General features: G+C 37.1%; 1 protein-coding gene across 4 annotated transcripts; it reads left to right on the forward strand.

The window, feature by feature from the left end:
• Positions 1-2,281: 2,281 nt before the first annotated feature.
• Positions 2,282-12,669, forward strand: LOC137731713 (ion channel CASTOR). Of its 4 annotated transcripts, none has more exons than XM_068470901.2 (12): positions 2,282-3,125; positions 3,202-3,273; positions 5,690-6,295; positions 6,433-6,615; positions 8,112-8,171; positions 8,252-8,455; positions 8,551-8,799; positions 10,004-10,102; positions 10,333-10,527; positions 10,907-10,999; positions 11,420-11,674; positions 12,215-12,669. In XM_068470901.2, exons 1-12 carry the CDS (start codon positions 2,667-2,669, stop codon positions 12,431-12,433), a joined length of 2,694 nt encoding a protein of 897 aa, XP_068327002.1. In that variant the 5' UTR covers positions 2,282-2,666; the 3' UTR covers positions 12,434-12,669. The 4 variants fall into 4 exon arrangements, with proteins under 4 accessions (XP_068327002.1, XP_068327003.1, XP_088543791.1 ...); XM_068470902.2 differs by lacking the exon at positions 10,004-10,102 and adding an exon at positions 9,848-9,946 and having other exon boundaries at positions 2,413-3,125; XM_088687665.1 differs by lacking the exons at positions 5,690-6,295; positions 6,433-6,615; positions 10,004-10,102 and adding an exon at positions 9,848-9,946 and having other exon boundaries at positions 2,446-3,125.
• The last annotated feature ends 417 nt before the right edge of the window (positions 12,670-13,086 follow it).

Genomic DNA, 13,086 nt, shown 5'->3' on the forward strand with positions numbered 1-13,086 from the left:
TTCCGTTGCATCTTGAGGAGGGTTCTGTGGCCTTCCCTCTAAAACTGCTTTAGTAGCCTGTCTATTGCTTATCAGGTCCCTGATTAGATTGATGACATTCGCCAATGTCAGATCAGTCGGTGATGCTATAGGGATTCCTTCAAGGTCATGGTGCTTATGTTTTTCTAATATCCAAAAACAGGGATTTGGATCGAAGGGGCTGTTCCACTTGAATTCTCCAGGTTTTTCATGCATTTCTCCATGTCCACAAAGTTAGAGTGAATTTCTACTTAGGCGGAGGTTTGGTTCTTTTGCAGCTTTTTGCCATAGGCGTTAATCTTCGCCAAGGCTTTCCAAATCTAGTACATGGAGAGAGGTGGTCTATTGACTGGATCCTCGCCATTTTCGGGTGTAGGTATTGCTCCTTGTTGGCAGTTACTTGCCCCAGGGATTGTAGTGACCTGAGGTGGCGGGTCGTCCAATCTAGGAATGATGGACACATCAAAAAGTAGGTTATCCCTACTAGCTGGGTCAACGTTGGCGTTAACCGAGCTTTCTTCGGCAAACATGTCGGCCAATAGAGTGATTCGGTTGATAAGAATAAAAGTTCTCTCTTAATGAAGCACCAACTGTTGGAACCAAATTTGCACACCACATACCATCATAAGTGGTGGTTGTGCACAAACTCAAGCAACCTACAAAATAGCAAACAACTGTGAGCAAGCTTGATACCAGTGGGTGTGCGGCCCAAAGGCTTTCCAATTGTCAAGTTAGCTAATAGTTTTAGACCCACGTAGGGGACAAAAGAATTGAAATGTTTAGGTTGCGTTACCAACTTACCATAGATGAACCCTAGATGGGTGTATTTATACCTTGGGGGGAGAGAGAGAGACCTTTTTAGGATAAAATCCTTGTTCTATGCCGGGAGAATCCTAGAGGATATCTAGAAGTAGATATTGCGCCATCTTAGGAGTAGTGATTACTTATAGCGCATGCGAATTCCTAGATTGTAGGAACTTCAAGACTTATAAGGATCTGATTAGGTCTGTATCAGAAGTAGATCTTGTGTCTAGTTGAACAAGCATGGTCATCCTCTTCCAATGTCACTCATCTTCTTCCTTCACCATCCTTGGTGTCAAAACTTAGAGGTCTCCAACTTTTGAGACTTTTGAAGAATCATTCAAGTATCCAAATCCAAGAATCCAAGGAGACTACAAGACGAAGCCATAGAGTTCAACTCAAGGAGAGGAATGAAGGCCCTTTCATGGGTGATTGCCTTGTGCTTATGCAAAAAGAGGAATCCAAAGTTATAAAGAAATCTCAAATATTTTGTGATATGAGTTGAGTCTTGGTTCACCATCATTACTAGTTTTTGAATTTCATGGTTTAAATTTTGTTTTAAACTGCATACAAGCATGCTTCTGCCATTTAATTGGTAAATGCATGCAATATGTTACTTAATGAACTTAGTTTTTCAAATATTTTCCTTCAGTAACAGCTTGAAGAAGCTCTCAGCTTTTGTGTGTTTTGCAAAGAGAGAAAGAGGAGAGTTTGAAAGTTGAAGAGAGTGATAGAAGGGAAAGGAGGAGAAAAAGAACGACATTGAAGTAGGGAAACACAAAGGGAAAGGGAGAGAGTTGACAAAAATCTAACAAGAAAATAATAAAATGATAAAGGTGCACAATATTTGGAATAGTACAATGTACTAAAATGCCCTTCGGCTTCGTAGTTCTGTAAAATCTTCATCGTAAGTCCAATTTCAGTTTTGTGTGCATCCAGGCATTTGTAACATCGAGTACTTCAAGAATATGTGTGTGTCTTTGGTTCAAACCCAAACAATAAAATACTGACGCAGACAAGCCTACTTGCTTACCAAGTCCAACGAATAAGCCATCAACATTACAGTCCGCAGCCCGCAATATTGACAACCCACTATTGTCTCGATAAACAAGTAATGGATTCTCGAGAGTGCAAAATTACCTTTTACCCTTCATTAGGAAATGTATGTTGATCGTTCAATTTACAACTCGTTCACACTCCCGTTTTCGTAAGGACATGTACTACCTAGATAGATGTGCAAAAGGACAAAGAGTGAAGAGTACTCATACATCCACGTAGGAATTCCATTTAGCTTGTCAAGGGCATTTTCATAATTTCACAATATTAAGGAATAAAATAAGATTTAATTCGGAATAGGTTGGCACACGAGAGTCGCACCTCATGCAATAGTTTGGCATCTTCAATAACACAATTGTAGGTGTAAGAAGAGCCTATAGCAATTTTGTCATTGAATAACACACCCATATCATTTTAATATAGTTGTCGTTGAAAAATGTAGCCCAAAGACTATTATCACCTGGTATCACTCTCTCTGAGAGTTTTATGGAAGAAGAGACGAATTAATGAAAAACTTTGTCATGATACTTGGTGAGCATTTTTAAAATACTTTAGTATGAAAATCATTATAAGTTAGGCTGTTAATTTTTGGTCAACAACTTTTGTTGTTACCTGAAATTAAAACAACTCCCCTTCCAAATCAACCATACTTTTAAGAAACCTGTCCAAATTCCAAATCGGTTGCCACAAGCTCCGGTTAATATGATTTTAGAGGTATGATTAGCAGAACTAAATGATCACGAAATTCAATGTCCCAAAAAAAGTTTTAAACTTTTAAGATTATCCCCACCATGTCCCTCGACTCCGACTCAGCAGCAGTCGCTTCCACCAGCAGAGACTGGTACTTTCCCTCACCTCCCTTCATCCATGCTAACTCACACTCTTCGAAATTTCGAAAATACCCGCGACGATTCCCGACCAATCCCAGACCATTCCAGTCCCAAAACCTCCCTCCCGATTACCGGCAGCCGCTTGACGGCGTTTCGTCTCCCAATTCCGCGCCGCCGAGTCGCGGCGTTTCGTCCTCAAGCTCAGCCCTACACAGATCCTTCAACCACGAAAGGCTTCGACGGAGAGTCGACTTCGGTGGCCGGAGAGAGCAGCCGCGGCGAAACGTCGACAGGCAGGCCAGCCCGAGCGCTTCTGACGGCGTTTCGAGAAGAAGATCGGAGGTTGCTTTGGGCGACAAGTTTATTGGGTCTCCGGGACATGGCTTCAGGGTTCGATGGAAAATGGGCATTTTAGCTGCGGTACTCTCTCTCTCTCTCTAATTGAATTGAATTGACGAATTGGGGCCTTAACCTTACCTTTTTGTTCATGTGGCAGATTGTGACGACGGTACTCTCATCAGTGGTGTACCAGAATTTCTGTCTGCATATCAAAGTCAATGACTTGCAGGTATTTTCTTGCTTACTATATTTAGTCAATATTTTTTTTTAAATAATGTACGATAATTTACACTGAATTCATACGATAATTTGTTTAAGGAGGAAAGAAATGAAATATTGACTACTTGTGCAAATATATATTTTACTTTAATATTGATTACTTGTGCAAATATATTTAAATTTTCTGTATAGGCCTTTACAGTTAAGAAATTTATGTTCCGTAAATCAACAACAAACATATGAAATTCAATGAAAATTGCTTGAGAACTCGAAAGCAAAATAAGTGGGAATTGGACAGAATTAGGAACAAAAGAAAAAAACAAAGCACACATAGTGCTATCCCAATGAAGACAACAAAAAACATTAAGGCTATGTTTGGGTGATGGACTTCCAAGCTAGTAAGGAATGGACCCACAAAATGTTAGATAACATTGCAAAGGCATGTTTAAGGGATTTTAGTTCGGACAAACCTCCTCTTACATGCCTTTGCAATAGTATGCATTTCTAATCCCGTTTTATCTAACATTTTGTGCACCATTCCTTACTAACTGGTCCCCAAATCACTAGGGATTTGGAACTCCCTCACGCAAACATAGACTAAAGAACATCGTACGAGAAAAGGAACCAAACACTGAAAACTAAATTCGAAAGCAACATTATTTGAGCTAATCTAATAGCAAGGACCATCAGTTAATGACCAAATGAAAGAAAAAGAAGACTTAGTTGACATAACATGGAATATTGCTTTTATTTATTAATCTAAACCTATATTAGATTCACGTAATAACTTAAATTAATTGTTTGTATTTCTGTTTTTTAAATCTGAAATTAATTAATTTGTAGCGACAAATATACCAAGTTGTAGTTCACATGTCATCGTTCTTTTTCGTATTGCACTTTTTTATTGATTTTCCTGAAGACGCATTGATATGAATAGACAGGAAATTGAAAGAATTTTTAGTCTTATTTGTATTTGTCAAAAATTGAATAACCATAATTTGAAATCACCAGAATCAGCTATCATGCCCTGTCCAAGGAGTAGGTTGATTTTTGGTTAAATTGCTTATGAGATACCAAATGTTATAGTCAAATTCAACCATTAAGCATTGTGCTTTAATGAGATTCAGTCTGGAAACCAGTGTTTTAAAAAACTAGCCCAAGGCTGGGCCTGAGAGTTGCCACCTCAATTTCGTGGGAGTGGGCGGAGGCGTCGCCAGAGCGCGTCTGGGCGGCGAAGGCGCACCTCAGGGCGTCGGAGGCATTCATCTGGGTGTTTTTTTCTTCAAAATCCAGGTTTTTGTGAAATGTTTTCTGTCGTTCAAGTTTCAACGAAGGAGAGACTTTCTCTCTCCAAATCCCATAAATTTCCATAATAATTGCTCCAATCAGCCTTTATTTCATTTTAAATACCCTATAAATACTCCACTCAACCCTTTATTTTCCTCATTTATTTCATTTTAAATACCCTATAAATACTCCACCCCATTTATTTAATTTTAAATACCCTATAAATACTCCACTCAACCCTTTCTTTGCCCTTAAATTCTCATAATTATTGCTTTATATCATTTTAGATATACTATAACTACTTCACTCAGCCTTTATTTCGTTTTAAATTACTTATAATTGCAACATTCAGCCTTTATTTCGCTTGAAATTTTCCTATAATTGTGACCACCCATCCTTATTTTCCTTGAAGTTCTCTATAATTGCTTACAATAAAATAAATAATTACAACATTTTAAGACCATATGGCATAGTTTCCAAGTACAACTAGACTTAGTAATAAAGAAGATGATATTATCTTTGATTTAGTTATAATTATATTTGTTTTTACAAAGTGTTATATTGTTATAAATATACTTATATATATATATATATATAAAATATATATTAAAATTTGAGTTCCTTGAGGCTTCGCCTCACGCCTAGGCTGGGCTATCCATTGGACGCCTTGGCCACGCCCCCACCTTTTAATACATTGCTGGAAACACATACTAGAACGAAGCAAAGTTAAGGTATTTAAGTGTAGCCTCTCCCAGTTTTGGTTATTCTTTCAGATAATACTTGTGATTGACCGAAGAAAAAAAAAGACATGGATGACTGCAACATTACATGCATATGGAAATCAAATTTATGTTCCTAGTGAGAGCCTTATACTTGTTGTTCAGTGCAAGATTAAATTGGAATAGAACTAAGATGTGAAGTCCTTTCACACCAAAGAATGATAAACTGATTGTTGCTCGGTTAAGATGGCAGCCCTTAAGGTCTCTTTTGCTTTTCAATGATGAATATTCCTGTCCAAATGTTACTATGATGTAGTGTCTCTAGATGAGTTGGACCTATTCATTTCTCTTCGACATAATGGATGGAACTTTGTTAATATGATAAGAGCATGCTAATTTGGGCACACATACTTTTCTCAGGAATATATTTCGAAGCTTGAATTTCAACTGCAAGACTACAATTCATCCGAATCTGTGGAGCTAATCAGTTTCTCAGGGCAGGAAAGCGATCTCCCTAGCAAAAGTTTAAAAAGATTAGCTCTTATGGTCTCCCTCACACTTTTATCCATACCTATCCTAGCTTTCAAGTACATCGATTATGTCTCTAGATCAAGATCATCAGAAAACATTTCAGAAGAAGTTTCCCGAAACAAACAGCTAGCATATCGGGTTGATCTGTTGTTATCTGTCCACCCATATTCTAAGCCGCTGGCATTGTTAGTTGCAACTCTGTTACTAATTTGTCTTGGGGGGTTAGCACTCTTTGGAGTAAAAGATGATAACTTAGCAGAATGTCTTTGGTTATCGTGGACTTATGTAGCTGATTCTGGCAACCATACTGACTCTGAAAAGATTGGTGAAAGGCTTGTATCAGTTTCCATTAGCTTTGGTGGTATGCTCATATTTGCAATGATGCTTGGACTTGTTTCTGATGCAATTTCGGAGAAATTCGATTCGTTGAGGAAAGGGAGAAGTGAGGTGGTTGAGCAAAACCATACCTTAATACTTGGTTGGAGTGATAAATTGGTAATGTCTAACTGAGCTGCTTATTTTAACAAAAAAAAAAAAAAAAAAAATGTTCGAGCTTTACTTTTGGGGAACAATAATTAGTAGCTTGAATTGCGTTTTTATTCCCGTTGCTAAGAATTCCACTATAAGTTCAGGGATCACTATTGAATCAGCTTGCAATAGCTAATGAGAGTTTAGGTGGAGGGATTGTTGTAGTCATGGCTGAGCGAGACAAAGAGGAAATGGAACTTGACATTGCTAAAATGGAGTTTGATTTCAAGGGAACATCTGTAATATGCAGAAGTGGGAGCCCTCTTATTTTGGCTGATTTGAAAAAGGTATGATTGCTTGCCCTTTTTTGTTTGTTTTACTTTAAAACACGGAATTATTTTCTCCTTTGCGACGTCCATCAGTTTCAGGTGAAACATCCTCAGATAGGAGAGATAGGAGAGGGACATTGAAATAGGATGAATTTATATATTTATCCAATAATTTATACAGAATTTTATCCCTACTTCAGTAGGATCACTGAAATATTATAGTTATACAGTTCAGCAAAGAAAGACTCATGTAGGTTGGAACTTGGGACCAAGTATTCATGTGACAACTCAATTCACTCTGGTCTTCTCACTTTTAAGTCATATTTTTATCAAATCATACGGAGAAATTTTAATTTCCCAAACTGTTTTGAACTTCAGAAAATTTCTGTAAGTTTTGTCAGACGCTCATGGAGTTCACTATTTGCAAATCAACTTTACTTTCTGTTGAGGAAATTCAGAGTTCCCTATTTTCAAATCAACTTCAGTTCTATGATTATTTTTCACCTTCGCTCCTACTGGTATTAAGTATCCCTTACAAATGTTACTTTCTTCCTCCTTTTATAAAATTGATCAAATAAATTTTGTTATGCTGTATAAAGATGATAGAAAGTCTTTTTCCAGGAATTTCTCAACCAGTGTGGTTTGTGTGGATGAGGGACTACAAAAGGGGTTTGGAAGTTCCAATTTTTAAACACCCTGTTTGGGTAATACTAAGGAGTAAGGGAGGATCTAGAAAAACACGGGATTAGATTAAGGTATTAAAGCATGGGTTTTTTAAAACAGAAAAGCACATCGACAATGTTGTGTCACGGGCTCCATAAGTGTCCACTATTAAGGCTGCCATAAACCGATATTGACCCCGCTTAACCACCTAGGCCTAATCCCTGGGTGCTATCAAGCCCAATGGACCTTCGTGTCAGAGTTTTCCAGCCCATGATGAGTTGTACTAAGGTTATTGAGAAATATAGTCTTAGAGGATTAAATTGTTACCCAATTGGAGTTGTTTTCCCAATTGAAGTTAGTTTATCAATTATATATTATACCAAACAACCACCTTGTGTTGCCCATATCAAATATATTGTGTATGTCTTGCAATGTTTTAAAAGGCGAAGGTAAAACCAAGGTATTTCATGGATAGCCTCACGGTACCTAAAATTATTATATTACTTAACATATATATATGTGGGGGCGGATCCGTGGCATTACTCTTTTTATTATTTCTCTAATTCACATCTTAATAGTCATAATAAACTAATAGAAACGTCATTTTGGGTTTGGACTTCTTTAACATAAATAAAAACATTCAAACAACCAGATGCTGCTTTGACTGCGCCTTAGGCTATTCTATAGCCCGCTCCCACTGGCAGAGGCCTTTTCTTGATAGCCCCTCCCATAAAACCACCTAGGCTAGTCTCCATATTAGTTTTTTTAAAGCATTGAGTGCTTGCAATCAAATACTGTTGAAGCTATTCGTGGTATCTTCTCAATGCGTTTGCTTAAACCACTATTTGCAGGTATCTGTTTCCAAGGCCCGTGCAATAATTGTCCTTGCGGAAGATGGAAATGCTGATCAGGTACACCAGAATGAAAATAATTATGTTCCCGTATATCTGATACTGATACTATATATTCCTTACTTGTTGGTTTAATGCAGAGTGATGCCCGTGCATTGAGAACAGTTTTAAGTCTGACTGGAGTAAAAGAAGGGCTTCGAGGACATATTGTAGTTGAACTAAGTGATCTTGACAATGAGGTTCTTGTTAAACTTGTTGGTGGAGATCTTGTTGAAACTGTTGTGGCTCATGATGTAATTGGTCGTTTGATGATTCAATGTGCTAGGCAGCCTGGACTTGCACAGGTCAGTTTCTGTTAGCGCACATACTTGACTTTGTTTTGTTTTTTATCGTCACTGATTTTTTTTTTTCTTTATGTTTTCCCGGTGGACCATTGCAGATCTGGGAAGATATTCTTGGGTTTGAACATTGTGAGTTCTACATCAAAAGATGGCCACAGCTGGATGGCATGCATTTCGAGGATGTATTGATCTGTTTTCCTGATGCCATTCCTTGTGGAGTCAAGGTGGCATCATTAGGTGGTAAGATTATTTTGAATCCCGATGACTCTTATGTTCTAAAGGAAGGTGATGAAGTGCTAGTCATAGCAGAGGATGACGATACCTATGCTCCTGCAGCATTGCCAATGGTGATTTCCAATTCATTTAAAGTAATAGAAATTTCAAACTGTTAGCTTAGTGTTTCAGCCAGTTTTCTCTATTCTCCTTTTTCTGTTTTATTTCTTCTTTTGCGTGTGGTGATGGTCCACTTAATGTTAACAAGTTAATAATTCTTTTTCCAAAAGAAACATATTTAAGTTTAGTTCTCAAAGGCCCCATATCATAGTGCATTTAGGCTCACTGTTTGAGGGTGCCAGAACAAATAAATAAATAATATATTACAGGTATTCTTTTGATTCAACAATTGTCATCCATGAGATCTGAACAGGTCTTCCAACGTTGAGATTGGATACCACTAGATCATATGAGTATTTAAAATATGGTACATGTATAGAAAAGAAATGTCCATTAAAGAAAGTAAGTTTCTGGTGACGTGGCTATCAGTGGATAATTTGCTTGCTGTTTTTCAGTATTGCAGCACGCCCTTGATGTTATATTTGATTTGGTTATGAATCATTCATTCAATTAGTTTTCTGATGATTAATTATGGAAAACAATAACTGTAGAAGCTGTAGGTTTGTTTTCAATGTGTTGGTGTTTAACTTTGAAAAAGATAAAAATAAAATCATTCAATTTATAGGATTATGATTGTTTAGGTAGTGGCCCTTAGATGTTGTGAGGTCTGTCAATTTTATTTTACCATCCTCCAGGGCTGTTGTCACAGTGAAGTGCTTTTTTAAGCGCCTTTTCCTCCTTCCCATGTCCCCTTATCTCTGTCTTCCCCCCATTTAGTGCACCCTTTCTGCCACAATTTTTGCCTACCATATAATGCAATAAAGGACTTCCGTAGTTATGCACATGAGAATTTGATCAAATGTCAGAATCAATCAACAGGAATTGAGTGAAAATGCAATCAAAGAAAACTAAAGCTGGAAAGAAAGGGCCATAAGGTAGAGGTCAATCATTTAAAGAATAATCTTTTCTAGTCCGCATTAGGATGATGCCTACCATGGAGTTATAGTAATGGGAGATACCATAATTAAAACTCACAAAAGTATAATCACTTTGATCATTCAGGTCAATGAGGCATCTTTCATACATATTGCCCGAACAGCAAGAAAGCCACAGAAGATTCTACTTTGTGGATGGAGGAGGGACATTGATGATATGCTTGTGGTAAGTTCTTTCTATTGATGCCCCTAATTTTTCTTTTTCTTCGCCTGAATGCTGCAGGTCTGGAGAGGTAGTCTACCCCAAGATTTTATTGTTCCAAAGTCCACAGAAAGGATACTTTTTTGTGGTTGGCGGCGAGATATGGAGGATATGATTATGGTAATGCCACAAGATGTCTGCAGTCATGCTTCCAGTACTTAGGGAGCAGTTATAGTATACATACTGATGATAATAATAATCTCGGAGACAGCTTTCTGTTTCTCTATGCAGCTTTTTCTTGATTCAAATTTAAAGGTTTTCAGAAGTTTCACTCCCACATCTACATTGGTGCTGTGAACCGATTATTAAATTTACCTTTAGAAAATTATATTCATGCATATGATATTTAGGTATTGGATGCCTTTCTAGCCGAAGGTTCTGAGCTCTGGATGTTTAACGAGGTTGCTGAAAAGGAGAGGGAAAAGAAGCTAATTGATGGTGGCCTCGACGTCAGCCGGTTGGTTAATATAAATTTGGTTAACCGTGAGGGTAATGCTGTAATACGGCGTCATTTGGAGAGCCTTCCCTTGCAATCTTTTGATTCGGTGAGCAGCAAAAATATATGGCCCCTTCTTTATAAGTATTTATATTGAGTAGTAAAAAGGAGTAAGGATGAAAAGTTCTTAGTTATCGAAAATGAGGATTCATGTTGTATGTGAAATGATCAACATGAAAAAGACCTGCAATGGGAAAGAACCTGATGGCTGAATGTTACCGTATCTGAGCGGTGATATTATCTTACCCTCTGAAATGTGGTAGACCAGTTAGTGACAAGCGTGCATTAGATTATCTCTCTAGGCTTCAACCTCCATTGGAGGCCTTGTGCAGGGTGTTTATTTTTTGCTGATGATTCTGATAATTATGTACATGTATGATTCACTTCGTAGGTTAAAAATGCGCTCATGTTGTAATTCATCTGTGCAGATCTTAATTTTGGCTGATGAATCTGTGGAGGATTCAGCAATTCAAGCTGATTCCAGATCTCTTGCCACTTTACTTTTAATTCGTGATATTCAGGTAAACTGCGATTTGATTTGACTACATCTTTGAGTACACAACAAACTTAAGCAATTGGCTTTTGAAAAACTCGTGGGTGCAAAAGATTAGATTTTTTTTTTTTTTTTGTGTGTTTCTTTTCTTTTTCTGGGTGGGTCGACTTCACTGCTCTTCCTATCTGCATATCTGTATACATCGATTTGGGCACAAGTCAAATTAGAAAGCTTAGCATGTAATGCATCTGGGTATTAATATTCATAGTTTATTGTATCCAACTTGGCACTTTTTAGTAGAATTACTTCTTACTTCAATTATCAAAGATTTAATTTTCTGGGAACCATTTGTGAAGATATCATTGTGGTTGCTGACGAGATTGGAGTTATCAGTTTTCATGGTTTATCTATCCTCAGTTCCAAGCATACAATTTTTATGTTATTCCAGGCTAAGCGTCTCCCTATGGTAACACATGCTGAAAGAGGAAGCTTCTATCAAGGGTCATGGATAGGGGAAATGCAGCAAGCTTCAGATAAGTCGGTTATAATTAGTGAAATTCTGGACCCAAGGACAAAAAATCTATTATCCATGTCAAAGATCAGTGATTATGTGCTATCGAATGAGCTCGTCAGCATGGCATTGGCAATGGTAGCAGAGGATCGGCAGATAAATGATGTGTTGGAAGAGCTGTTTGCTGAGGAGGTATTCGTCCCTTTTTTTATATATAATTTCTTTTTTCTTTTTAATTTTTTTCTGATAACAATGTTATATACGATTCCATACTATTACCATGGCAGAACCGGAACTTTATTGCAGCCAAAATAGACTTAGCATAGTCTCTCCCATCAAAATGTCCTCTAAAACATGTGACTTGATTCCAAGGCTCGATCATGATCTTGCTAACATCGTCGCTGATTTACCATCCAAGTCACTGACAAGGGAATGAAATTAATTACGCTAATTGCATAGTTCCAACCTTTGCTCACCCTCCCTGTGGTAGTTTGACAAATCGTTGGTTTAAAAATGTGGTTACCAGATTTTAGTATGCAGAGTAAGTCTTGATTGATGCCCTGAGTCAAACACTGCTAATACGGAGCAGATATCCTTTCAATATGAAAATGCAAGTTGAAATTCTATAAACTGCTTCTTGTAAAGCAGTAGAATCGCCTAATTTAGTATCTTGGATAAAATCATTAAAAAACCGTATTTTTATTAAACTATATATATTTCTGCTTTTAACAGGGTAATGAGTTGCAAATAAGGCAAGCAGATCTCTATCTACGGGATGGTGAGGAATTAAGCTTCTATGAAATAATATTGCGAGCGAGACAGAGGAGAGAGGTGATGATTGGTTACCGTATGGAAAAAGCTGAGAGAGCTGCCATCAATCCCCCAGCCAAAAGCGAGAGGAGGAGGTGGTCTGGGAAGGATGTTTTCGTGGTAATTGCTGAGAAGGAATGAAGAATATCTTTAGGAAGTGGCAAGTGTTTGAAATTCCATATGAAATCAGGGCTGATGGATGGTACACTCTACAAAATCCCATTTTCATAAATTTTGATAAAATGAACTTCGCTACAATTCAAGATGTTCATACAAATTTCAGGCTACATCAGGCGGTAGTGCGTCTCACTAATGTGTTTGATTTTTAATTACTTTGATATTTTCACTTTTAATGTGTTTTATAATTTTTAGTCTCACTTTTAAGAGGATAAAACATTTATGAGTATGACGTAAGAGAGAGAGAGAAAAACCTTTGTTAGGTCGTTGACTTTAAAATTGAAAGTCTGTCTTTTTGTCTAAACTAATATTATACTAGTTGATTTGAATTTTAGACAATAGGTCAAGTAAAATTTCTCCTAGTAACGATAATAAGAAACTCTGATAATAAAATAATTAAATAAATAAAACAATTTTTTTTGAGGAAAACTAACCAAAAGGGTTTTAAAACTTTGAGTTTTAACCAAAAATTATGTTGTAAGTTTATTTAATGGTTAGTACAAAGTCCACTTTTAAATGGCCCAACCTAAATAATAAGTTGATTTCTCAATTTTTCCCCTAATGGTTATAGGTTAACTTACGTTAATTAATCTGTTAGTTTAGTTACTTTGAAATTA

This window comes from Pyrus communis, chromosome 16 (genome assembly GCF_041283825.1).
Source record: "Pyrus communis isolate YQ-2024b chromosome 16, ASM4128382v1, whole genome shotgun sequence".
NCBI classification, from domain to species: Eukaryota; Viridiplantae; Streptophyta; class Magnoliopsida; order Rosales; family Rosaceae; genus Pyrus; species Pyrus communis.